Consider the following 24,927-nt stretch of genomic DNA (forward strand, 5'->3'; position numbering starts at 1 on the left):
GACAGAGAGTGCCATATGGAGGTCGGTGTGCGGGTAGGCGAGCATGATGGCCTTCGTGAGGGCATCCTTGGTGACCTCGAAAGCGGTACAGGCTTCTGGGTTCCAAGTGAGCATTTTGTGCTTGGCTGCGATGAAGGCGAATAGTGGCTGCATGATGCACGCAGCTCCCGGGATGAAGCGGTTGTAAAAATTGACCATACCCACGAACTCCTGCAGCCCCTTGAGGCTGTCCGGGCGTGGGAACCTCCTGATAGAGGCGACCTTCGCAGCGGCGGGCGTAGCTCCTTTGGTAGTGATGGTATGACCCAGGAACTGCATGGACTCTTTCCCGATCTGGCACTTGGCCGGGTTGATGGTAAGGCCGAAGTCAGCCAGCCGGGAGAAAAGGGCGCGTTGGTGGGCCTTGTGTTGTGCCTGGTCCTTGTTGACAACAAGGATGTCGTCCAAATAAATAAAGATGAAATCCAAGTCCCTGCCCACAGAGTCCATGAGGCGCTGGAAGGTCTGAGCGGCGTTCTTGAGCCCGAACGGTATGCGCAGGAATTTGAACAAGCCAAAGGGGGTGATGATGGCCATCTTGGGTATGTCCTCATGTTGCATTGGGATCTGGTGATAACAGCACACCAGGTCAACCTTGGAGAAAACCCTCGCACCGTGCAGGTTGGCCGTAAAGTATTGGATGTGAGGGATGGGGTAACGGTTAGGAACTGTTGCCTCATTGAGCCGTCTGTAGTCTCCGCAGGGTCGCCAGGCGCCGGAGGCTTTCGGGGCCAGTTGCAGCCCACAGGCTGTCGGACCGCCAAATGATCCCCACTTTCAACAGGTGCGAAAACTCCTCCTTCGCCACCTGGAGCTTGTCAGGTGGGAGCCGGCGTGCCTTGGTGTGAACCAGTGGGCCCTGGGTGGGGATGTGGTGGAATACCCTATGGTGTGGCAAGGCAGTGGAGAACTGTGGCTTGAGGAGTGTCAGGAACTCATCCAGGATTCGCTGGAACTCATCTCTGGGCGTGCTGATCGTGGCATCTGCAGTTGCTCCTAGCGGGAGGCGTCGAGGCGAACGGCCTGGAAGGTACGGACGTCTACCAGATGCCTACCTCGAATGTCCACCAGAAACTTGTGTGCAAGGATGAAGTCTGCACCCAGGATGGTGGTCAGAAGGAACGAGGCAGTGAACCTCCACACGAAATTTTGTTGGCCGATCTGGAACTGGACTGTCTTGTCTCCATACGTCCGGATTTCTGTTGCGTTGGCCGCACGGAGGGGAGGTCCACGGGGATGGTTCCTGGACTCGACGTTCGTGGCCTGGATGACGCTGATCTGGGCTCCAATGTCAACGAGGAACCGCCGGCCGCTGACGGAGTCCCGCAGGTAGAAGAGGCTCTGTCCTTGGCCAGTCGCCACAGCCATTAACAGCGACCGGCTTGATCGTTTCCCTGGAATGAGCAGGGCTGACAACACTTTTGAGCCTTGGCTCCCCAGCGCTGGTCAACTTTTACAACCGCTTCATCCCAGGAGCTGCGTGCATCATGCAGCCACTATTCGCCTTCATCTCAGCCAAGCACAAAATGCTCACTTGGAACCCAGAAGCCTGTACCGCTTTCGAGGTCACCAAGGATGCCCTCGCGAAGGCCACCATGCTCGCCCACCCGCACACCGACCTCCATATGGCACTCTCATTTGATGCCTCTGTCACAGCCTTCGGTGCTGTTGTGAAGCAGTAGGTGAATGGACATTGGAAGCCGCTGGCATTCTTCAGCTGCCTGCTCCGCCTATCGGAACGCAAGTATAGTACCTTCGACCGTGAGTTACTGGGCACCAGAGACCTGGAGCGGATGCTGTGGCCTTGATTATGCTCTTGGGGGCCCCTGCAGGGGCCAGATACTCTACCACAGCGCTAGGGGCGGGCTTGACGTGGTCGTGCCCGTGCCTCGTGACCTGCTGGACCGCTGAGCCCTCCGTGAATCGTGCGAGCCATAGCTCTTGGGCCTTCTGGGCGACCTTTCTCGGCTCGGTGAAGCACTCCTGGACCAGCAGCAGCCAGATGTCCCCGGGCATATGCTCGAGAAAAATGTGCTCAAAGAGTAGGTAGTTGGTGTGATCACCCATGTGTGTGAGTATCTCGTCCATCAGCTCCATCGGGGGCCAGTACCCCAGGACGTCGAGGTGCAGCATCTGAGAGGCACGCTGGTGCCTGGATAGTCCAAGGGATCCAGTATGCACTTGCTTGATGGTCTCGTATTTGTCTTCGGCAGGAGGGTGCTGAGCGAGGTGCAGCACACGTCTGGCGGTGGCCTGGTCAAGGGCAGCGACCACATGGTGGAATTTGGTCGTGTCCGACAAAATCTGGCGGAGGTGAAACTGAGCCTCCGTGTGGCCGAACCAGGTCTCCGACTCCTGAACCCAGAATTCAGGCAGTTTCACGGCTATAGCGCTGATCCCAGGCTCGCTCATGATGGGTTCAAAGATGTTTGAACCAGTTGGGGTCACCAATTGTAGTGGCGGCTCCACTGCTCCTGCAATAACGCACACAAACAACCAGATGGGTTGAGCTCAGTGAGCAGACTAGTTTATTGCAGGCTGCTGTGCTGCACTTATATTCCCAGCCTGGACCTGGCTGAGAACCGTGCTGACGTCACCCGGGCATCACGTGGTCCCCCAGCGCAAGCTTCTGAGCCCCGTGCTGGGAGGAAGGGAAAATCTCCGATGGCGCCATTTTGGCCAGCTGCTCTGCTGTGTGGCTTACAAGCGGGGCCGGTTTGCCTGCCTAGTGGTGTGCCGCCACACCTGCCTGATTTTCAGCACTCTTGAAGAAGGGCTTTTTTTTTAACTTTGTGGTTGTTGTTTTTCTCCAGCACTTCGGTGCACTTCACTTGGCTAATTCCTGTGATGATGTCATTGACTTGTCACAAACATTCTTTGAAGTTTTGGGGAATGAGGGTCATCTTATTGAAAGATCCTTCAGGGGAAGAACAGGGTAGGTGTCAACTTGTTTCCATTAAATGAAGGAAGTGGACATTTATAAGACAGTGGACATTTAAAACTGGTGTGTTTGATTTTTCACAGAAGATGGTTATTTTTCTGGCATTTCTACCCCAGAAGGTTGTGGAGGCGAGATCATTGGGGAGATGAAAGGAGCAACATTTTTTTGAAAGATCAAAGAAATCTGGATGATGGGGAGCTGGCTCTAAAAAGGTGTCACCTGAAATTAATTTCCAATATTGCATTGAATTCAGGACAGTCTTGAGGGGCTAAGTGACACACACCTCCTATTTTGAGTAGCTTCCAATCAAGTTTAAGGGAAGTCCATTTTCCAGATCGGAGGTGGTGAGTTTATGGGAGCAAAATAGTTCCTGTGGAAAATAGGTGAAAGATTCAGAAATATTTGATGAGTGGGTGATTAAGATTCTGTTTATAGGTCAGGCAAGTGGCCTACATGTTTTTTCTCAGTTGATCTTTGTCTCGGAATTGGAATCAAAGTTAATTGAAAAGGAGATGATGAGCCACAATTTGACTGAATGGGAGAGCAGGCGCTATAGAAAATTTTTCTCTTGTTCCTACCTTCTCTTGTCTAAATCCTACCAACCAGAAACTGTCAGCTTTATTCGATTGTAGTACAGTAAAAGTCCTAAAATCCGGATTGCTCAGGGACTGGATCCGTTCAGATTTTTGGATTCTCGAGCAATACTTTTAAAATTTAAGAATAATGGAGATGAACAGGGGCATATGATGGTTTATTAGCAAAACGTTTTTTTCATATGAAATACAAAGTATAAAACAACCAAATAAATATTTATTTGTTAATTTCAACTACTTAAGTGCATCTGTGACACTTTGACATGCATGCACACAAAAGCCCCCTAAATTTAAAAAGTTTGATAGTTTTCAAGAAGTCTGGATCCTTGGCTGGTCCTGATTTCTGGCTTCTGGATTTTGGGACTTTTACCGTACAATAATGAATACATTGGATACCTGTAGGAGATTCAAATGCTAGTCTGTAAATCATATTGATTTGGGATTTTCATTTCACAGTAGATATGGTGACAAGCAACAATGGTATTGCTCCTTCTTCCTTCTCGTTGTCTTCCTGCACTGAATTTACATTTTACCTTTTGACAAAAATCTCATAAGGAGCTATTCTAAAATGCAGATAAAACATAAAAATGCACTGAGATCTCCTTGTTTGCATGTAATTGTGTGATTTTTTTTTTAAGCAAGAAAGTTATGAAAAATGTTCAAGCTGTCTGCAAATAGTGACAATGAACTGGATTTTTTTTTGTTTCAGCACCAAAAGGAGAGCCAATTGAGTACAGCGTGGAGACACTGATCATTTTTGTTGTTAGTACAATCGTAGTGCTGATAGTTTTGTCACTCGTTGCTGTACTGGTTTGTCGCAAAATTCACCAAAATAGGATGGAAAGGTTGCATGCTCGTGATGCAGAAAACGGAGCAATTGATGGTCTAATAGCTTCTAATGTGGGAGATAGCACACTTGCGGTAATTAATTTTTACTGTGTTTTTAATTTTCTAAAATTGTATTAATATGAGTATATGTTGTAAAGGTTAGCGTGGATGATATTGAATATACAGTAAAACCGCTGGCATCCAACACCTGGTTGATGCTGGATAAATGTATTTTCCGGGCGCTTGCGATTGTGTGATTGGCCGACTAGCAGCGAGGTGTGCCAATTTTAAACTTAAGTTTTTTTTTTAACCTATTTTCCATAATTTCTTTTGCAGCTTGCCTGAGGCTGCTTGTTCCTTGAATTCTGGATTACAGGGGTTTTGCTGTATAGCATATCATTTAAAAAGTTAGGTAGCTTCTATTTGCTTGTATGAGTGTTTACTATACTTGTAAAGATCATAAAATATAAAGTTTTTTATATAAAAGAAAATTTTTGCTTTAATTGTACTCTCATTGATTGGCAGCTTAATAGAACATCTCCACAACTGCCAAATTTCAGTTTGTAATTAGATTACCTTAACAGTGTGACTAAATTTTTAACTTTGAGTAATAACATTCTTTCTCATTCCTGCGCTGTCTCGTTTTCCCTCCCCACTCTCTCTATGTATATAGAGATGATCTAACATAATGATATTTAGAATTTTTCTTTTGAATGCATACCTCATGTGAAATTAAGGCCAAGATCATATCAGCCTTGTTATAGAATGACAGGAGGCTCATAGGACCATACATTCTCCTCTATCTTATTTACTTATGTTTCTAAGTCCAATTCACCAATGAACAGAACCTCCTGGGCATTTTTGTTCATTTATTATTCATTGTTCAAATTTATTGTCAGAGTACCTATATGACATCACATACAACCGTGAGATTCTTTTTCCTGCTGGCCACGCAGAATTTCTATGTATCGGTAGTGTAAACTGTACTCACAAGTTAGATACAAATACAAGAGGGAAAATGTAAACAAACTGCAATACAGAGAAAAAAAAAATTCAGTCATGAATGATATGCAACGTAAGATCCTTAATTGAGTCTATTGTTTCGGACTTTGCTGGTGGAGGTGTTACAACCATTCCTGAACTTGGTGGCACACGTCTTGTGTCACCTATGCTTCTTTCCTGATGGCAGCTGCGAATAGAGAGTGTTTCATTGGGAATCCTTGATTATTGCTGCTGCTCTCTATGGTGGGAGACTTTTGACTGTGATGTACTGGGCTGTTTCCACTACCTTTTGCAGTCCTTTCCGTTCAGAGGTATTGATGCTCCCATGCCAAACTGTGATGCATCCGGTCAGCACACTTTCCACTACACACCTGTAGAAGTTTGCCAAGTTTCTGATGTCAAACCGAAACTCCTGAGGAAGTAGAGGCACTGACGTACTTTCTGCACAATGGCATTAGTATGTTGGGTCCTCCAAGATGGTGACTCCCAGGAATTTAAATTTTCTCACCTCATTTTCCCCACTATATTAAAATGTGCAATACTGGATTAAGCTTTGTTGTATTGATTGTATTGTGTACTACTTTTCCGAATACAAGCCAATTCAGCAAATTATACTTTAGTTCATTTTTTTCCCATGAATTTTAGAATTTACTGGAAACATAGTCAACTTCAAATCTGGATATCCAACTAACATTTTTAGCAGCCAAACTATTTTCAGAGTTCACTTAAGTGATCATCAATGGTTGACTGGACAGAATATGTTTTAAGTTTATTTGTCCAAAATACTTAGTGCAATGAGAGGGGCTCTTCTGTGAGCAGACTAACAGGTTATGTCTAACATTCATATAACCGACTAAGACCACAATTATAAAGTATAGGATTGCAATGAAAAGAAAGATCAATGAGCATCAAGCAAGGACATCCTGACAACGCTTTTGTGGTATTCATTCAGGAGCCTGATGGCTGCAGGGAATAAACTGTCTTTATGCCTGTTGGTGTTTGTTTTCATATTCTTAAGCCTTCTCCCTGATTGGATGTGCGTTGGAATGTGTGTTTTTCGGTATGTTGCCTGTTTTTCCAAGGGCAATAGAAGTAGATGGAGTCCATGGAGGGAAGGAAAATTTTTGCTATGTTCTGAACTGCATTTACTACCTTTTGAGCAGAACAGATCCCATACCATGCATCCACCGAATATGCTTTCAATGGTGGACGTGTAGAAGTTGTTGGACATTGTTTAGAAAATTAATGAATTTCCCAAAGGTCAAGGCATTGGTGTGCTTTCTTGACTATCCATCCACATGTGTGCCCCAGGCAAGGCCATTGAAGATATTTATTCCTTAGAACTTGAAGCTATTGACTCTTTCAACTTCAATGCAATTAACGTGGTCAGGGGTGTGGACTCTGCCCTCTTTCCTGAAGTCAGTGATGATCTTTCATCGTATTGATGTTGAGGGAGAGGTCGTTATCTTAGCTTTTGATCTCTTTCCTGTGTTCTCTCTTATGGTTTGTTATTCAGACCACTACTGTGGTGTCATTGGCGAATTTGGACCAGTAATTGGTTGTCGAGTTATGGGTGTCGAGATAGTACAGCAAGTGACTGAGTATACATCCTTGGGGACGGGCAGTGTTGGGAAAATAATTTGGTCAATGTGGCACTCTGACTTTTGATTCTAGATCTTGACACCATCAGATGTATCCATTGGAGATGAAATTTACATTATTGTTCCCACTATATTATAATTCCATTAATGGAGTAGTCGGAATAGTTAAATGCAGGGATGTAAACCATGTGCCTGATCCTGAATGAACAACTTGAATCCTGTTTAGAGATCCTTTAATTGCATTGGTGGTTCATTCTGAATTTTTGTCTAAGTTCTTTGAAAACAATGCGTAATTTTTTACAATATTTTCAGTCCTTTGCCATTGAAATGGGGTTTATGGAAAAAGGAAATCAAAATAAACTATGTTGATGATATCTGCTTAGACCCTCAAATAGTCATCTAGCAGTTGCATCTCCCCCTCCAAGATGACTATTTCCAGATGAATTATAGAGGCATTGCACAATCCATTATAGGCTGGATTCGCTCAGTTCAAGTTAATAGTTATTTTGGTTGTGGAATGACTTTGCTCTGAGCATTTCTGAGTCTGACTGAACTTGTTCCTAAAGCATAACTGCTGCTAAAATTCAGTGCCTTCATTAATATGAGTCACATTTTCTGACTTTGAACAAAGACCAACAGCTCGGAACTATTAATTTGAAATTGGAAACTTTGGTGTAAGCCCATAAAAAGTTAGCTGGATGCACTTCATTTAGATGCTTTATTTGACTAATGTTTAAGTAAATAGAGTTCAGTATCAGAATTTATTGTCATGAACAAGTCCTGAAATTCGTTGTTTTGCGGCAGCGTCCTAGTGTAAACATTCATATTATAACCATCTGACAACATGACTATAAAAAATTTAAATAATAGTGCACGAAAAAGTTCTTCTGTGTACAAAAGACCACATTACTGCAGAGGCACCGAATGCAAGTCAAGATTAGGATTGTTTTCCCAGAAAAGGTGTTGCCACCAGGTTAATTCAAAAGTTGGTGTATGATCCACTGCTAGGATGAATATCTTGTGATCCATTCAATGTCGCACAGCCTAAGCCATGCCCTGTTCCTCCTTTGAGTGATTCCAATGTCATTGACCCCATCTATAATCTCTGTAAATTGGAAGCAGTAGCTCTTCTGCAAATATACATTTTGGCCTCCACTATATTGATCGAAAAAGTCAAGCTGTTGATACCGGGAACAAACAAACAAAAGTGATTAGGGCTTTCGAGATGTGTAACTCTGGTGAAATGCGCTGTAGAGAGAGAATGGATTACAAATTTAGATTTGAAATTGAGTTTGTGTAGTAGTTGTATCAATTTTTATGACCAGAATATTCTTCATTTTCTAAGAAAATGCATCTGGTAAAATAGCTTCTATGGACTTAATTAAGTCTCAGGTTCATCAGTTGAAAAATATTTGTATCTTTTATCAAGCTGGAAGGTCTGTGACCCTCAAAATTAATGAGTAACCAGATGTTGTCAATGGCCCTAGAATGTTGTGGAACTTGGAAGAAGTGGTGGTTGAGTTTCTGTGTCATATTTGTGCAGGATTGGAGATACTCTTTGTATGTTTTTAAAGGGCTCAAAGGATTTATTTAGAAAACTGGGTTTCAGGTATAATAAAGAATTCTACAATTTTGAATTCTCAGTGTCTTATGTGCTGGATGCTTTTCCCTCACCCTTGCTACTGGCTCTTTACATTCGATGCCCGTATTATCTTTTTATCTGGTCAGGTGAGATAGCCAAGTGCTAAATCTAGTCATAATTGAAGTAAAACTGATTCCAGTCTTCTTTACTTTAATTAGAATTTAATTATAAACGTTTTATGCCTCATACACTTAGCATTATAAAACATTACTAAAATTCCTGCAAAATCAAAGCAGAGACACAAAAAGCTGCAGATTCTGGACTCTCAAACAAAAAAGAGCTGCTGGAGGAACTCGGTGGGTCAGATAGATTTGGACAACCTTTCAGGTCAAGACCCAGCATCAGTCTATAGATGCTGCTTGACCTACTGAGTTCCTCTGGCAGCTATTTTGTTTTTGTTCCATCAAAATTAGCTGATTAAGATGCTGGATCAATGATGTTAAATAACTTTCATCGCTTTATGGGAATAGCCTGATGATAAAGGAATGAGAACAAAGTTCACTTTTTTTCAGTATTCACAACTGATGTAGCCTGTAAGCTCCTCATTACAGTCTACTTAAAAGACTGGGTTTTTGAAGGATGTCAAGTGAGCAAATAGGTTTTGAGAAAGAGAGGAAATTTTGGGAGGGAGTTCCGTTTAGGTAATGGGCAAAGTAAGGAGTATGAAAGAGAGAACTGAGGAGCAAAGGTCTATCCTTTTACTTGATATCGATTCTGACAAACCTTAGAGTGGGTTGATTCTCTGGATATTAGCTCAGGGACTGAGACATTTTGACAGCAGTTGAACTGGTGGTAACCACTTTCATGCTAAATCTGTTGCTCCATCTGGACCAGTTAGGACCCAGGTCTTAAATGAAATATCATCCTTCACATTGACCTGAAAATGACTTTGAATTAACCACCAACACAGAGTGAGAGCCATCAAATCCAGATCTACTAATCATAGTCCTTGTTGCTCTCCTCAGATTCTCTCTCCTCTTCCTTTACAAGTCCTTATTAAAGGAAAAAACTTTCTGTATGAATTAACAGTAATTGAAACCAAGGTGTGTGATAACAGCGCACTTTTGATTTGATATTTGGAATTAGGAGATATCTGTAAGCCCAAAGATGGAGGAGTGCCAAGATCTGGTTTTGTTGCAGGTTACTTAAATGAGGAGCAAGCTCACAGGGAGGTATTCATTAAAGTATTTTATTTTTATGTATCTAATAATGCAATTAAAACTGCTTAACTTGGGAGTAAATTTATTTCATTCATCAGACTCCTCATTTGAACTATACTAATTATAGTTTTAATATTAATGTTTCATATTCTTCATTCTTAGGATTTGCTTGATCACTCTTGTACATCTGGTAGCGGATCTGGTTTGCCATTTCTGGTACAACGCACAGTTGCCAGACAGATTACCTTGGTGGAATGTGTAGGTAGGTTAAAAATAACACAATGGTTCACCCCGCCACCCTTTATCAATTTGGTCAAGTGAACATTACAATTTAACTTTTAGAAGTAGCCTTAAACAAGTTAGTTGGATGCACTTTTCACGAGGAGATTTAGCAATGATATCCCTCGTTAGTGGCCAAAATCTTCACAAATTGATTTGGTTTCAGTCTTCACAGATTTGGCATGTGACAGATGAGAAAACTCTCCCTCTTGATTATTTAAGTGCTTTATTTGAGCTATTGCTTCCAAAGTGGGTTGCAGGAGCAGGAAATCTGATGGAAAAGTAAGAATAATTTTAAATCTGGCAAAAAGACCAAAACAACAGGTTTTAAGATCTGGAATTGGATTAATAAACCTAATATTTCTTTTAAAATTGCATTGATAATTTGTCCTTAATTTTATACGTGTATAGGGTTAAAATTACAGTATATTAGCTGAGAGTGTACAGGAATTTCTAATATTGAGTGCTTAAAGATTTTGCTTTATATTGCAAGCTGGCCAAACATACAGCCTGAATGCTCATAGAAATGTCTGATCTTTGGTTAATATTTCCATCTTCCAAGAAACATTTAGGCTATTGGGAACATCCAAAAACATTGCATTGGAATGGAATTTGTGAATAGCTTTTGACACTGGAAAACTAAGTGTTGCAATGCAACAGTACAGGAACAGCATGTTGCAGACAAATGTTTACATGATGGAGTAGCAATTCGTTCAAAGCAAGTTTGGAGAAAAACGACACGTTCACCAAAGCCTTGGAAAACGAGACTGAATTATTGCTCTGGCCGTTGTGCTTATATGGGCCCCTGATGCTGATGTCAGGGCCCCGTGTCATCAGACCGCTGGCCTGGGATAAGCCGGCGTTCCCGCCAGAGTTCCCACCTTCCCGTCGTGTGGAGGTCACCTGGGATGATGGCTGGTGTCACCCCCAGGTCCGTGCAATTGCTGCGTTCGTTGGCCATTTTGCGGGTCGCTACACGATATTTCCCATCCCAAAGAACCGGTGGCCTACCTCTGCATCAAGGGGGAGGAGTGGAGACCAGCTCATCACAGTCCAGATATGCCAATTTCAGATGGTCGACAGTAAAAGTCTCCTTACCACTGATGTCAAGGACAAAGGTGGAACCATTGTTCCTAACGACCTTGTAGGGCCCCTCGTAAGGTCATTGTAAGGGTGGTTTGTGAGTGCCCCTTCTCATGAATACGTACTGACAAGGCCTTGGGAATGCTACGTTTGTGCTGACTGTGTGGTGGGGGTTGTCACGGGACCAAGGACCCCAGTTCTTGGGTCACCGCGGGGTATTCCAAGCATTTATTAGGGGCCAGGAACTCCCCGGGGATGATTAAAGGTGCATTGTAGACCATCTCCATTGTTGAGGAATTGAAGTCCTCCTTCAGTGGGGTACAAATTCCCAACAGGACCCAAGGTGTTTCGTCCACCAAGTTGGGACCCTTGAGTCTGCCTTAAGGTGACTGTGGAAGCTCTCTACTAACCCGTTGGCCTGAGGGTGATACACTATGGTGTGGTGGAACTGTGTCACCAGAAAGTTAGCCAGCTCTGTCCAGAGGTGAATTGTGCCCTCTGTCCAAGGTTAGATGCTCTGGGACTCCGAATCGGGACATTCATGTGTCAAAGAGTGCCCTGGCGCAGGTTTCTATGGTGGTATCAGCCAGCGGGACCACATCAGGCCACCTTCTGGAGCAGTCAACCATGGTCAAAAGGTATCTCGCCCCACTATGTCAATGTGTACATGGCTGAACCTGTGCAGAGCCGGCTCAAAAGTCTGTCTGGGCACTGTCATGTGAACCTGCACTTTGGAGGACTGACAGTTCGTGCAGGTCTTGGCCCACTGGCTGACCTGTTTGCGGAGGCCATGCCAGACAAACCTGCTGCCACCATTTTGACCGTGGTGCAGATTTTGGGGTGCGTCATGTTGTGGATGGCCTCTAACCTGGTGCCTCCATGCAGCCGGAGCGATGGGGTGGGGGCTGCCGGTAGAAACATCACACAGCAGTGTCAGGTTACTTGGGTTGACGGGGATGTCCTCCACCCCGAGGCCGGAACTGGCTGTCCTAAATGCAGGGATCTCAGAGTCCTGATTGTTGCGCTTTGGCGAGGGCCATGTAGTCGACCCCTTGGGACAGGGCGCAGACCAACTCAATTGCAGGGTGTGATAGAGCATCGGCTGCCACATTGCTTTTTCCCACGATGTGCTGTATGTACCTGGTAAATTTGGACACGTAGGACAAGTGTCTCTGTTGTCGGGCCAACCACAGGTCTGATACTTTATGGAAGGCGAAAGTCAGTGTCTTGATTGGTGAACACCCTGAATTGCCAGCCTTCCAAAAAGTAATGGAAATGTCTTACCGCCAGGTACGGCGCCAACAGCTCTCTGTCGAAAGTGCTGTATTTGAGCACTGGGAGGTGGAGGTGCCTACTGAAAAAGGCCAGGGGTTGCTACTGGCCATCGATGAGTTGTTTAAGCAGATCTTTCTAGAGCAGCTACCCGAGGATATTCGACTCTTGTTCACGGTGGAGGATTTCAGCGACCCACTGTTAATTTAAATTCCAGTGTAATTATGCTAGGCACCATGAAAAATGTGAGTTAAATTGACAGCATTACAACATTTTTAATTAAGGCTATTGTGCTTCGATTTCTATGTTCACCCAAGAAACTTGAAGAAAAACAAACATTTCTTACCCCCATTATATGATATATAAACAAAATTAAAACTTTTCTTTATTCCCTCTCCCACCCCTCTGAAACAGGAAAAGGGCGTTATGGAGAAGTTTGGAGAGGCCAGTGGCAAGGTGAAAATGTTGCTGTAAAAATCTTCTCCTCTCGAGATGAGAAATCCTGGTTCAGAGAGACTGAAATTTATAACACGGTTCTTCTTCGTCATGAGAATATATTAGGTGAGAAATAATTTATGCAAACACCCTGCGAGTTCATATTATGTTTTATTGTTCAGTTCACGATCAGAATCGGAGAGGAGAAACCATTCTCCAGAATTCATGAAATAATATCCTTACCATATACTGATGCTGTAAATCACCCTCTTAAATGGTTTGAAACAAGAAAGTCTGGAGACGCCGTGATTGTAGTCAAGGTTGACAAAGGGCTTTGGCCTGAAACATTGGTTATATATTTTTGCCTCCTATGTATGCTGTGGGACCTACTGAGTTTCTCCAGCACTTTTGTGTATTTACTCTTAAATTTGTTTTCTCTACTAAAATCTGGAAATACTGTAAAGTCAAAGGCATCTCTGAAGAGAGCCTGCAGTATATGCAAATTTATTAATTCGGCAAACATCTGTGTGAATTAGGATTTCGGGCATTAACACCTAAGCTATGGTGAAAACCATCACAAAATAGTCGTCCGCCATTCACAACAACAGTGCATTGTTAAACTGAAGAGAAATCCAAAGACAAGCACTAGTCATTGCCTGCTAGAGAACGAATGCTGGGGCATCATATTCTTGCGTGCCATTTGTAGTGGAAGGAATATTGTCCTACAGGACATGATGTTCACACATTCTGAACTCATGGTATCTCTATTCCATGCACAAATCATGTAAAACTTGGGGGCGCACTCTTCCCCACCACACTACTAAACAGCCCCCACCAAAAAAAAATCAGCTAAAAGTATCACTAAGGCATAAATCAGAAGGCACACCAGAATCACTGTTACAAGCAAGAAAAAGCAAAGCTGTAAATCATTTGTGAAAATCTACTATTTTAAAGAGAAGCAAAAGAGTAAATTTCAAAGTAGTAAAAACATAATCGTTCTTACACTAAATTTCAATTCATCTTTCTCTCCGGTAAAACCAAAAGTCCCAGCCAATTTAATTACCAAGGTTGGCAAGTTTCCTTTAGGTTTGTGTAGAAGCTAAAAGAAACTACAGGGGTGGTCCCTGACTTACAACCTTAATTGGGCTCAAAGGATCCGTCGTATCTCGGAATGAACGTAAATCAGAATTTGGCCCGCGCGCATGGAATATTGAAGACTTAAAGCAAACTTTTTAATCAAATCTTTTTTTCGTTGTAGATTTTTGTTAGTCAGTGTTCTAGAATCCATAGCCTGGGGGTGCAGCCATCTTGATTTTTGTGTGCATGCGTGAGACATGGATTGGTGCATGTGCGGTTGGCTTGTGTATTGGAGTTCAGTTGGCTCATGCACAAGAGTTGAGGCACAAATTCAAAGTTGTCAGGGTGCTTAACTCTCATGTGTGCGCCAACCAATCTCTAATACGTGAACCCACCGCTCATGCGCCAACCGAACTCCAACAGGCGAACCCATCGTGCATGAGCCAACTGAACTCCCATGAGCGAAACCACCACGCATGTGCCAACCAAACTCCAATATAGGAACCTACAGTACATGCACCAACGAACACCAATGCATAAACCCACTGTATGCGCTAACTGAAGACTCGTGCGTGTGCACAGGAATCAAGATGGCCGCGCCCAACCTATGGACCCTGAAATGCCGTCTAACAAGGTAAGTACACACATTTTGGCTCTTAGATGCCCTATATCCCTGTTATAGTTTGTCAAATACAACATAAGCTGTGTAAATTTTATATTTTTTCTTAAAAATACAATTTGGTCGTATGTGCGAATGGGTCGTTAGTCGAGGAGTGTCTGTAAAAGATTTTTTGCTAGATCTCTGATTACCATTTCGCATGTAAAATCTGCTTCTCAATCTGGAGTTTTTTCTCATTTTAAATATCTTTCATCTGCATTTTGTATTGAAACTCTAATGGGCTTCTCAACATGCTTCTCAAAGCTTGAAATGGAAGGAATATAAATTAACTCAGAATTGATGAAAATACAAGTCTGCTTATCAAGAAATACTGCACAAGGAAAGGCTACAGCAGTAACATAAACATAACATAACAATTACAGCACGGAAACAGGCCATTAGGCCCTTCTAGTACCGAACCAAACACCCCTTTCTAGTCCCACCTCCCTGCACAATGCCCATAACCCTCCATCTTCTTCTCATCCATATACCTGTCCAACCTTTTCTTAAATAATACAATTGACTCCGCCGCCACTATTTCTCCCGGAAGATCATTCCACACGGCTACCACTCTCTGAGTAAAGAAGTTCCCCCTCATGTTACCTCTAAACCTCTGCCCCTTAATTCTTAACTCATGTCCTCTTGTTTTAATCTTTCCTCCTCTTAACGGAAATAGTCTATCCACATCCACTCTGTCTATCCCTTTCATAATCTTAAATACTTCTATCAAATCCCCTCTCAACCTTCTACGCTCCAAAGAATAAAGACCTAATCTGTCCAATCTCTCCCTATACTCTAGATGCTTAAATCCAGGTAACATTCTGGCAAACCTTCTCTGCACTCTCTCCACTCTTGTTTATATCCTTCCTATAATTAGGCGACCAGAACTGCACACAGAACTCCAAATTAGGCCGCACCAACGTCTTATACAATCTCAACATCACCTCCCAACTCCTATATTCCATGCAATGATTGATAAAGGCCAGCATACTAAAAGCCTTCTTCACCACCCTATTCACGTGAGTTTCTACCTTCAGGGAACGATGTACCGTCACTCCTAAATCTTTCTGCTCTTCTGTATTCCTCAATGCTCTCCCATTTACCACGTATGTCCTATTCTGATTCTTCTTGCCAAAATGAAGCACCTCACACTTATCAGCATTAAATTCCATCTGCCATTTTTCAGCCCACTTTTCTAAGCAGCCCAAATCCCTCTGCAGTCCTTGAAAACCTTCTTTATTATCCACTATTCCACCTATCTTAGTATCGTCTGCATATTTACTAATCCAATTCACCACCCCATCATCTAGATCATTAATGTATATAACGATATATATACCAGCACAAGGGCACAAAGAGATGTTAGGATGGAGAGATAAACAACCTCCTTGTTTGCAGGCTTCAATTTTTGCAATAGCTCAAGTAGTTGAGCAAAAGCAAGCAGTGGTGCAAATTACCTGCCTAAACTTAGAGAAAGTTGACAAATAGTGGGAATATTAAATGTCAAGACATCAAATGGGTTAATGTTAATAATTATTATATTTAGGTCTAACAGGCATGAAAAAAATTTACCATGACAGATTACACATGGTAGTTTTTTTCTTTTTAAAATATTTTTATTGGTATTTAATATATAAACAATTGAACAATACAATGTGCAATACATTTAAAAATATAGGAAAAATATTTCGAATATGTACATAATTCAAAGGACCAACACACATTGGTAATAGTGTAAAATATAACATAAAACAAAAAGAAAAATCGAAACCAACCCAAAAGAAAGAGAAAGGAAAAATGTTAAGTTCTTTTGAAATGAATTATAATTTTTTTAAAAAGGTATACAATTGTCTTTCTCTTCTCATTCTGTAAGAATTTTTATCAAAAGTTGTATTATTCATGGTTGAGCAAAGCCATCACCTGTTATCCAGTTAAAGAAAGAAAAAAAAATGCCTAAACCAATTTAAAAAGGACCCCCCCCCCCCCCCCTTTAGCCCAAAACCCCGACCACTAAGCAAAGTTAAGAAATGATATGTGGAAATCAAGTGACATCAACCTGGAACTCAACAGCATAAGCACCAAAGCTATAGTTAATTTTTGAATCTTTAGCATATTGCAGTGGGCCGAGTGACAGCGCAGGTGGACGGGCCGAATCGCCGCAACAGTTCGCCATCCCAAGATGCCGCGGGCCCTCCTTCACTACTGAGAAGAAGCCAGCGGTTCACACCACGTGTGAGCTAAAGGAAACCCACTTCTGTGTGGCGCACCGCCGGCCGAGGAGTGATGCAGTGACGCGCTGATGTCACTTCTTGGCGCCAGCGCATACGTCATTGGAAGTGAGCATCCCCCACGGGGCAACACAGCGAATTGAAACATTAAAGTCAGTTTTTGGTTCACCCTCATACTGGACATCTCTTCATTTCGTAGCGCTGCCGCAGCATTTGCTAAGGTGGCGACCCCAATGGTTCCAATGACTTGGAACTTGCATTGAATGCATCAAAATACAAGAATCCACTACTACTACTACAGTTGCAAAGACTGCAACTGGCTGAGTCCCAGTTCCACTTCAGGGGAATCGTCTGAGAGAACACCAAATTCTGGCATGTCGTCAGTGCTTTGGATGCTGCTACTGCTGCCAAAGTAAGCTCCTTTGTGGAGAACCTGCCAATGGAGCGCAAGTACGATCAGTTCTGGCGGTTCCTCCTCAACTCCCTAGAACTTCAGATCTTAAATATGCAGGGCCTAGGTGACAGGAATCCCTCCCAGCTCATGCATGAGATGGTGGCCCTAGCAGATGGGCATACAGACTGTTTCCTCTTCGAGGCCCTGTTCCTCTCCCAGCGGCCAGTTTCCTCACTGTTTCAGACATGGATTTCAGCGCCCCACACTTGGTAGCCAAGGAAGCAGACAGGCTCCTCCGTACCCCACTGCAGAGGTCCCTCCACGTGCAATCCGGCTACGCCATTGGCACCACCATCACGACCAGCCCGCCGGAAACCCCAATAGTGGCTGCGGCACAGCAGCAACGCAACGGGTGCATAGAGAAGCACACCGCTGATGTGACTGAAATGCCCGGTGCACCCCAACGTGCTCATACCCCACTACCAAACCTAACATGGCAACAGGAAACAGGCAAGCCAGCTGCCGATAGTGGTCTTAGCGGTTGGTGCCCTGAAAGGCCTACTCTACCTCAGAGACCAAAAGTCGAAGAGGGACTTCCAAGTTGGCACGAGCGCAGAAATCAGCCTCATCCCGCCAACGTATGTCAAGGCAGAATCAACCCCAAGAGCCTTCCCCTGCAAGCGGCCAATGGATCCTCCATCCTGAGCTACAGGACCCATCTGGTCACCATCCACATTGTGCACTCCCATTAGAAGATTGTGTCTGCAATTACGGCCGTGGGACAGGCGCTTCTCGGAGCGGACTTCCTATGGGCACATGAACTGCTGGTGGACATGACAAGAAGCTGGTTAGTGAATGCTACCACATTCCAGTCTTTCCCCCTCACCCTGAGGCAACATTCCTTCCGACCATTAGCAATCCACGCCCTGGACCGAGATGAGTTCACCTGCCTACTGGCCAGGTACCCAGCCTCACTGGCCCCAAACCTCCATGACTCTAACCCGCCACATTGCATGGAGCTCCACATAGAGAATGCCAGGCCCCTAGTGCATGCACGGGCCCGGTGCCTCCCACAAGACAAGCTCCAACATGCCAAGGCCGAGTTCGCTGCCATGGAGGAGCTGGGGATTGTCCGCCGTTCAAACAGCCCCTGGGCCTTCCCACTCCACATGGTGCAGAAGAACTCTGGTGGTTGCCGCCCATGCGGCGACTACATTAGGGTGAACAATGTGACAGTCCCAGACAGGTACCCCATCTTGCACATCCAGGACTTTGCCATGAGGCTACAGGACTGGCATATTTTCTCCAAGGAGGACCTTGTCAAAGGATACCACCAGATCCCGGTACACCCCAGCAATATTCTGAAAATGGCAATCATCACACCCTTCAGCCTTTGAGTTCCTGCCGATGCCCTTTGGACTAAAAAACTGCTGCCCAGACATTCCTGCGACTGATGGATGTGGTCAGTAGGGACCTCAATTTTATCTTCGTCTATTTAGACAACATCCTTATTGGCAGGCCCGCCATCAGCACTCACAGGAAGCATCTGACCCTCCTGTTTGACAGTGCCAATTTGGCTCAGAGACAATAGACTTCTTGGGACACCGCATCACCCCAGAGGGAGCCACGCCACTGCCTGACAAGGTAGAAGCCATTCAAAATTTCTCCAATCCGAGCACGACCAAAGGCATGCAGGAGTTCATGGAGATGGTTAATGTTTACCAACCCTTCCTACTGGGAGCGGCCACCCTCATGCAGCCCCTGTTCGTTCTCGTCAAACTCTGCCAAAAATGCTTCAGTGGACACTGGATGCCACAGAAGCTTTCCACGCCATGAAGGTGACACTGGCGCACCCTGACTCCACCTCCCCCCAGCCCTTACAACAGATGCAGTAGGCACAGTGCTGGAGCAATGAGCCTGGTGCCCCCTAGCCGCCTTCAGTAAGCACCTTCGATTGCCAGAGCTAAAATACAGCACGTTCAACTGTGAACTGTTGTCCCTATACCTGGCGATACGGCATTTCTGGTACCACCTACACAGACCACAAACCACTCACCTACGCACTCGGCAAGGTCCTGGACCCGTGGTCGGTGAGGCAACAGCAGCACCTCTCCTACATCTCAGAGTATGCCATGGACATTTGTCACGTCACAGGCAAGTCCAACATGGTGGCCGACGGGCTGTCCAGACCCACGATCGCTGCAGCCTCAGGAGGGCTCGACATTGCTCAGCTTGCCAAGGACCAGACGGAGGACGCAGACGACCAGGCCCACAGGATAGCCATCGCCAACCTGAAGGTCAGCGATTTCTTCCCCTCACCAGGAGGCCCGTCCCTGCTATGCGACATCTCCACAGAGTTTCCCAGACCTATCCTACCTGTGACCTGGCGATGGAGAGTTTTCAACCAGATCCACGGCCTATCCCACCCTTCCATAAAGTCCACGGTCCACCTACTGTCCGACAAGTTCATGTGACGTGGCCTCCACTGAGACGTGACCCTGTGGGGCCGAACCTGTTTACAGTGTCTGCGTGCCAAGGTACACCAGCACACGAAAGCCCCATTCCAGACTGTTGAGCTGGCGCAATGCCGGTTCAAGCATGTCCACGAAGACATGAGCCAGGAAATGTGGTAGTCGCGACGATTGACTGTTTGACCTGCTGGCCGGAGGCAATACCTATACCTGTGTGGAATACAGAGAAGTGTGCGAGGGCTTTCCTATCCACCTGGGTTGCGCGCTTCGGAGTCCTGACCCACATCACCTTGGACTGAGGGGCACAGTTCACCTCCTCACTCTGGTCCAACCTGACTAAATTTTGCGGCAGTCAAGTACACCGCACCATGGCCTACCACCCCCAAGCAAACAGCCTGGTTGAGCATTTCCATCGCCATCTGAAGGCTTCCTTGAAATCCAGCTGCATGGCCCAAACTAGGTGGATGAGCTCCCATGGGTACTCCTAGGCATTCACATGGCACTGAAGGAGGACCTGCCAGCCTCGTTTGCAGAGATGGTATATGGTTTCCCACTCACCATTCCCGGGGACATCCATTTCACCCCCCCAAAACCCCGGCCCACAGCCCAGTGCCTTAGACATCCTCCAGAGGTTGAGGGTGTAAGTGGGTGAATGGCTCCTCCACCACTGTCTTGACATGGCTCGCTGCGCAGCTACATTCCCACTGACTTGCAGTCCACCCACTATGTTTTCATAAGGAGAGGTCAGCAAGGAACACCCCTACAGTGCCCGTAAGAAGGCCTGTTCAAGGTACTACAGAGAGACGATGTGTTTACACTGGACATCGGCAGCCAATAGGACAGATTCACATTCGACCACCTCAAAGCCACGCACCTCGACTCCGGACCCCCAGGTCGGATGCTCGGGGGGGCGGTGGCTATTCTGGGGGGCGGTGGCTATTCTGGGGGGCGGTGGCTATTCTGGGGGGCGGTGGCTATTCTGGGGGGAGGTGTAGCGGGCCAAGCAACTGCGCGGGTGAATGGGCTGAATCGCTGCAACAGTCAGCCATCCCAAAATGGCGTGGGCCCTCATTCACTACTGAGAATAAGCCCACGTGCGAGCTAAAGGAAACTCCCCGTTTCTGTGTCATGCACTGCCAGCTGAGGAGTGGCGCAGTGACATGCTGACATCACTCCTGGAAGCCGACGCATACATCTCCAGAAGAGGGCGTTCCCCATGGGGCAACGCAACAAATTCAAATAGTAAAATCAGTTTTTGGTTCACCCTCGGACTGTGTGGACGTCTCCTTGCAGCAGTTGCTACAATATTTTTTTCTAAACTTAGATAAGACCCATCATTTAGACATTGTGTGTGTGAAGGTGGAGTAATGTCTTTCCATTTAATCAGAATTGCACATCTGGCTATCAAGTAAAGCTAAAATTCAGCTTTGCGTTGGGTCAATAAGACTTCATCTTCTTGAAATGGTCTGAATAGAGCAATTAAAGGGCGAGGATTTGACCTTAAGAATCACTGATATGTTTGAAAAATATCTTTCAAAAATGTTTCTAAATTGGAGCAAATCCAGAACATGTGGATCAAAGCATCAGCAATTTTGCATTTATCACATAGTGGATTTATATCTGAATAAAAATGAGATCATTTAACTTTGGACATATGTACTCTATCAACCACTTTAAATTGCAACAAACACCGTTGTGCACAAAAGGAGGTCGTATTAATCAAATTACATATAGAGTTCCAAACAACATCCAAAAATGATAGATTCAAATCTTGTTCCCAATCGTTCTTGATCTTAACTAGCAAAGCTATTCTTAAATATAGCAAGTTATTATAAATAATAGATATTCAACCTTTATGGGAAAGCTGTAAATCAAAAATATTTGCCTCAGGAATTCATGGAAAATCCGGGCTGTTTGAACAAAATGTATAATTTGTAAATATCTAAAAATAATGAGTTCTGCAAGTTCAATTTTACTACCAATTGTTCAAGGGAAGCAAAATTGATTTGAATAAAAAGGTCTTTAAAAGCCCTATCTAATAAAGAAGGTTGGAAAAAATGATTAGATGTAATAGAGCTGGCAAGAAAAAAATTCTGAAATCTAAAGAACCTTCTGAATTGTGTCTATATTCTCAAATGGCAGTTTTTTCAGGTTAGAGAAAAATAATGTAAAGCTTTATTTGTATGGTGAAAAAGATGGAAAAATTACACAAAAAATGGTTAAAAGGTTTAAGTGAACAGTTTCTTCACTTCAGTTTTTGAAATTTCTAATTGCTCAGATATAAATTACATTGTAGTTTGTTCCAGTTAGTCAGTCTATTAAAAAAAATCTTAATGCTGTTTTCAGAATTATGGTCCGATTTACCATCATTGGTTGTTTTAAAAATGTGGACAATATGTAAAATAAAAAAAAATAAGAATGATAAAATATTATTTGGAATGATGAGTTTGTTTTGGAAATATCCAATTAATGCAAACCAAAGAGGCAGGGAAAAGGTGTTTTAAACCCTAGGGGGTGGCAGAGTTAGCTGTACAGCGCCAGTGACTGAGGTTTGAATCTGGCACTGACTGTAAGGAGTTTGTACATTCCCCTGTGTCTGCTTGGGTTTCCTCCGGGGGCTCCAGTTTCCTCCTCCTCTTCCAAACGTACCAGGGTTGGTCAATGAGGTGTAATTGGGTAGCATGTGCTCGTGGGCCAAAAGGTCCTGTTAAAGTGCTGTATATCTAAGTTAAAATAAATGAACAAGATGTGGTAACTTAGAATGCTTTGAACATAGCAGCTCACAAGGAGAAGCAATATATGTGGTGTATTTCTATGTTATTAATTTCCTCTTTATGCCTTAATGTCTTGTATCTTGTTTCATGTTCTTATTATTGATAGTACATATTTTGATTTTGTTGAAGGTTTCATTGCTTCAGATATGACGTCGAGGAATTCTAGCACTCAACTATGGCTCATCACCCATTATCATGAAAATGGTTCACTTTATGACTATTTACAACGTAACACTGTGGATACTGTAGTCTGTCTGAATTTTGCCTTATCTATAGCCAATGGTTTAGTGCACCTCCACAATGAAATTTTTGGAACTGAGGGAAAACCTGCAATTGCTCACAGAGATTTGAAAAGCAAAAATATCTTAGTTAAAAAGAACCTGCATTGTTGCATTGCTGACCTAGGTGAGTCCATAAAAGTGCCACATTATCAACACTTTTGAAGAAAGGGACTCTAAATGACAGTAACTATTCATCAGAATCTCTCTCTTTAGGGTTAGCAGTGATGCATTCACAGACCAATAATCAACTGGATGTTGGAAATAATCCTAAAGTGGGCACAAAACGTTATATGGCACCAGAAGTACTTGAGGAATCTATTCAGGTTGACTGCTTTGATGCTTACAAACGTGTGGACATTTGGGCATTTGGACTTGTATTGTGGGAAGTAACTAGAAGAACATTCAGTAATGGTAAGTATTACTACAATAGATATCTTTTTTGGGGTATTTTTAATCAAATTGAATTTAAGAAAAGTAAATTACTAGAAAAATTTGTACAAATAATGCATTTTTTAATAATATGTTTAACCTTTATATAGTATCCAAAAGTGCGGTATATAAAGTGCATTGATTCTAGAATGATTCCCATAGGCTGGAAGATAACAAGTATAACACTGCTGTTCGAGACCAGTTAACCTGATACCAATAGTGAAGGAAATGCTGCAATAAGTTCTTAAAGAATGATAACAGGACACACAAAATAAAAGTAGGAATGAGCAACTATGAAAGAAAAATTACATTTCATGAACCTATCAGTTGCTTGAAGTTGTAATATAATAGATGAAGGAGAAGCAATATATGTGGTGTATTTAAGCTTTCAGAAGACCTTCAATAAGATATCACGCAAAAGGTTATACAGAATTGAAGTGCATGAATTGAGGATTGGTTAATGGACATAAAACTGTAGGAACTGTCGACAGGGAGACTGTGGCTAGTGGGGTGTTACAAAGATGAATTCCACAGCTGTTAACAATCTATGGATAAGGAGATGAAAATGCAATATATTCAATAGAATCCATGTAATTGGGGAGAACAAGGGGGTGGAAATAGTGTGATAGATATGAAGTGATTCACTTTGGCAGAAATGATAGAAAAATTATTTTTTTTAAATAGTAAAAAATTAAAACACATAAATTAACATTAATCAGATACAAATGTAATTAGCATGATCTTTATTCCAAGAGGATTGACTACAAGAGTAAAGACATATTACTATTACATTAGACTCTGAAAAGACCTGACCTGGAATATTTTTCGAGAGCGAGTGTCCCAACATGAAAAGTATACTTGTAATGGAATGAGTGCAACAATTTCTTGAATATGGATGCACCTGATGTGAGAAATTAAGCAGGCGTAGCCTCTAGAATTTAGAAGAATGTGAGGTCATCTCACATGGCTTGGCATGCCTGCTTTTTGTTCATACCTTGAAAGGATTGCATTGTGTAAGAACATTTACAAGGATGCGAACAAATGGGGAATGTCGAGATTATGGACCATGCAAGGCAAATGGGAATGGTTTCATGTAGTGTTATGGTCAGCACATCCTATGCAGAAGAGTCTTCCTGTGCTGTACTGTTTTATGTTCTGGACATGCTGTACCTCCTGGAATATGGATCCGAACATGCAGTTGAAGCCTCACTGCCCATCTCTTTTTTTTTTAAAAAAAGTACATTAGATACCATGCAGTCTTTACCTGTGGCTAAAGATGATGCTACTGTCTCTGACAGAGCCACCACTTCCTTTCCACGTTCCAAGGAGGCACATGGTCATACCCTGGGGAGTTGTACACCATCATGCACTCCAAGACTGCCTACACTTTCCAACATTCTTGGGATGTCCCAGAGTTCTTCACTGACAGTTAATAAAAAATATAGTTATTTTGTCATGTAGAAAGTAATCGATTTGTACATGGGGAGTTCCCACAATTAGAAAACTAGCAAAGCTGAAATGAGCTGTCATAGGAATGTGGTTGAGGGATAAATATCGGTGAGTACTCGAGCAATTGGTCGTAGAAACCCTTTCTCTGTTCGTTCTTATGCATTTTGTGAAGTCAATGACTGAAATGCTCACCTCATTTTCTCTGCATCCCAATATCAATTATAGCATCTCTGTTGTGGCCTTGATGAGATTAGCGACCAGTAATTCCATGCAGAGTGCAAATCTTTTTGG

General features: G+C 43.6%; 1 protein-coding gene across 3 annotated transcripts in view; it reads left to right on the top strand.

Moving 5' to 3' along the window:
* Nucleotides 1-24,927, top strand: part of LOC138755171 (activin receptor type-1-like) — a 57,600-nt gene that overhangs the window by 16,835 nt on the left and 15,838 nt on the right. For all 3 annotated transcript variants that reach the window (XM_069920617.1, XM_069920615.1, XM_069920616.1), the window contains exons 5-9: nt 4,283-4,494; nt 9,969-10,068; nt 12,855-13,001; nt 22,607-22,882; nt 22,972-23,169. In XM_069920617.1, coding sequence (XP_069776718.1) covers nt 4,283-4,494; nt 9,969-10,068; nt 12,855-13,001; nt 22,607-22,882; nt 22,972-23,169 — 933 coding nt within the window. The remainder of the gene's footprint in view (nt 1-4,282; nt 4,495-9,968; nt 10,069-12,854; nt 13,002-22,606; nt 22,883-22,971; nt 23,170-24,927) is intronic.

Source organism: Narcine bancroftii, chromosome 2 (assembly GCF_036971445.1).
Source record: "Narcine bancroftii isolate sNarBan1 chromosome 2, sNarBan1.hap1, whole genome shotgun sequence".
Taxonomy (NCBI): Eukaryota; Metazoa; Chordata; class Chondrichthyes; order Torpediniformes; family Narcinidae; genus Narcine; species Narcine bancroftii.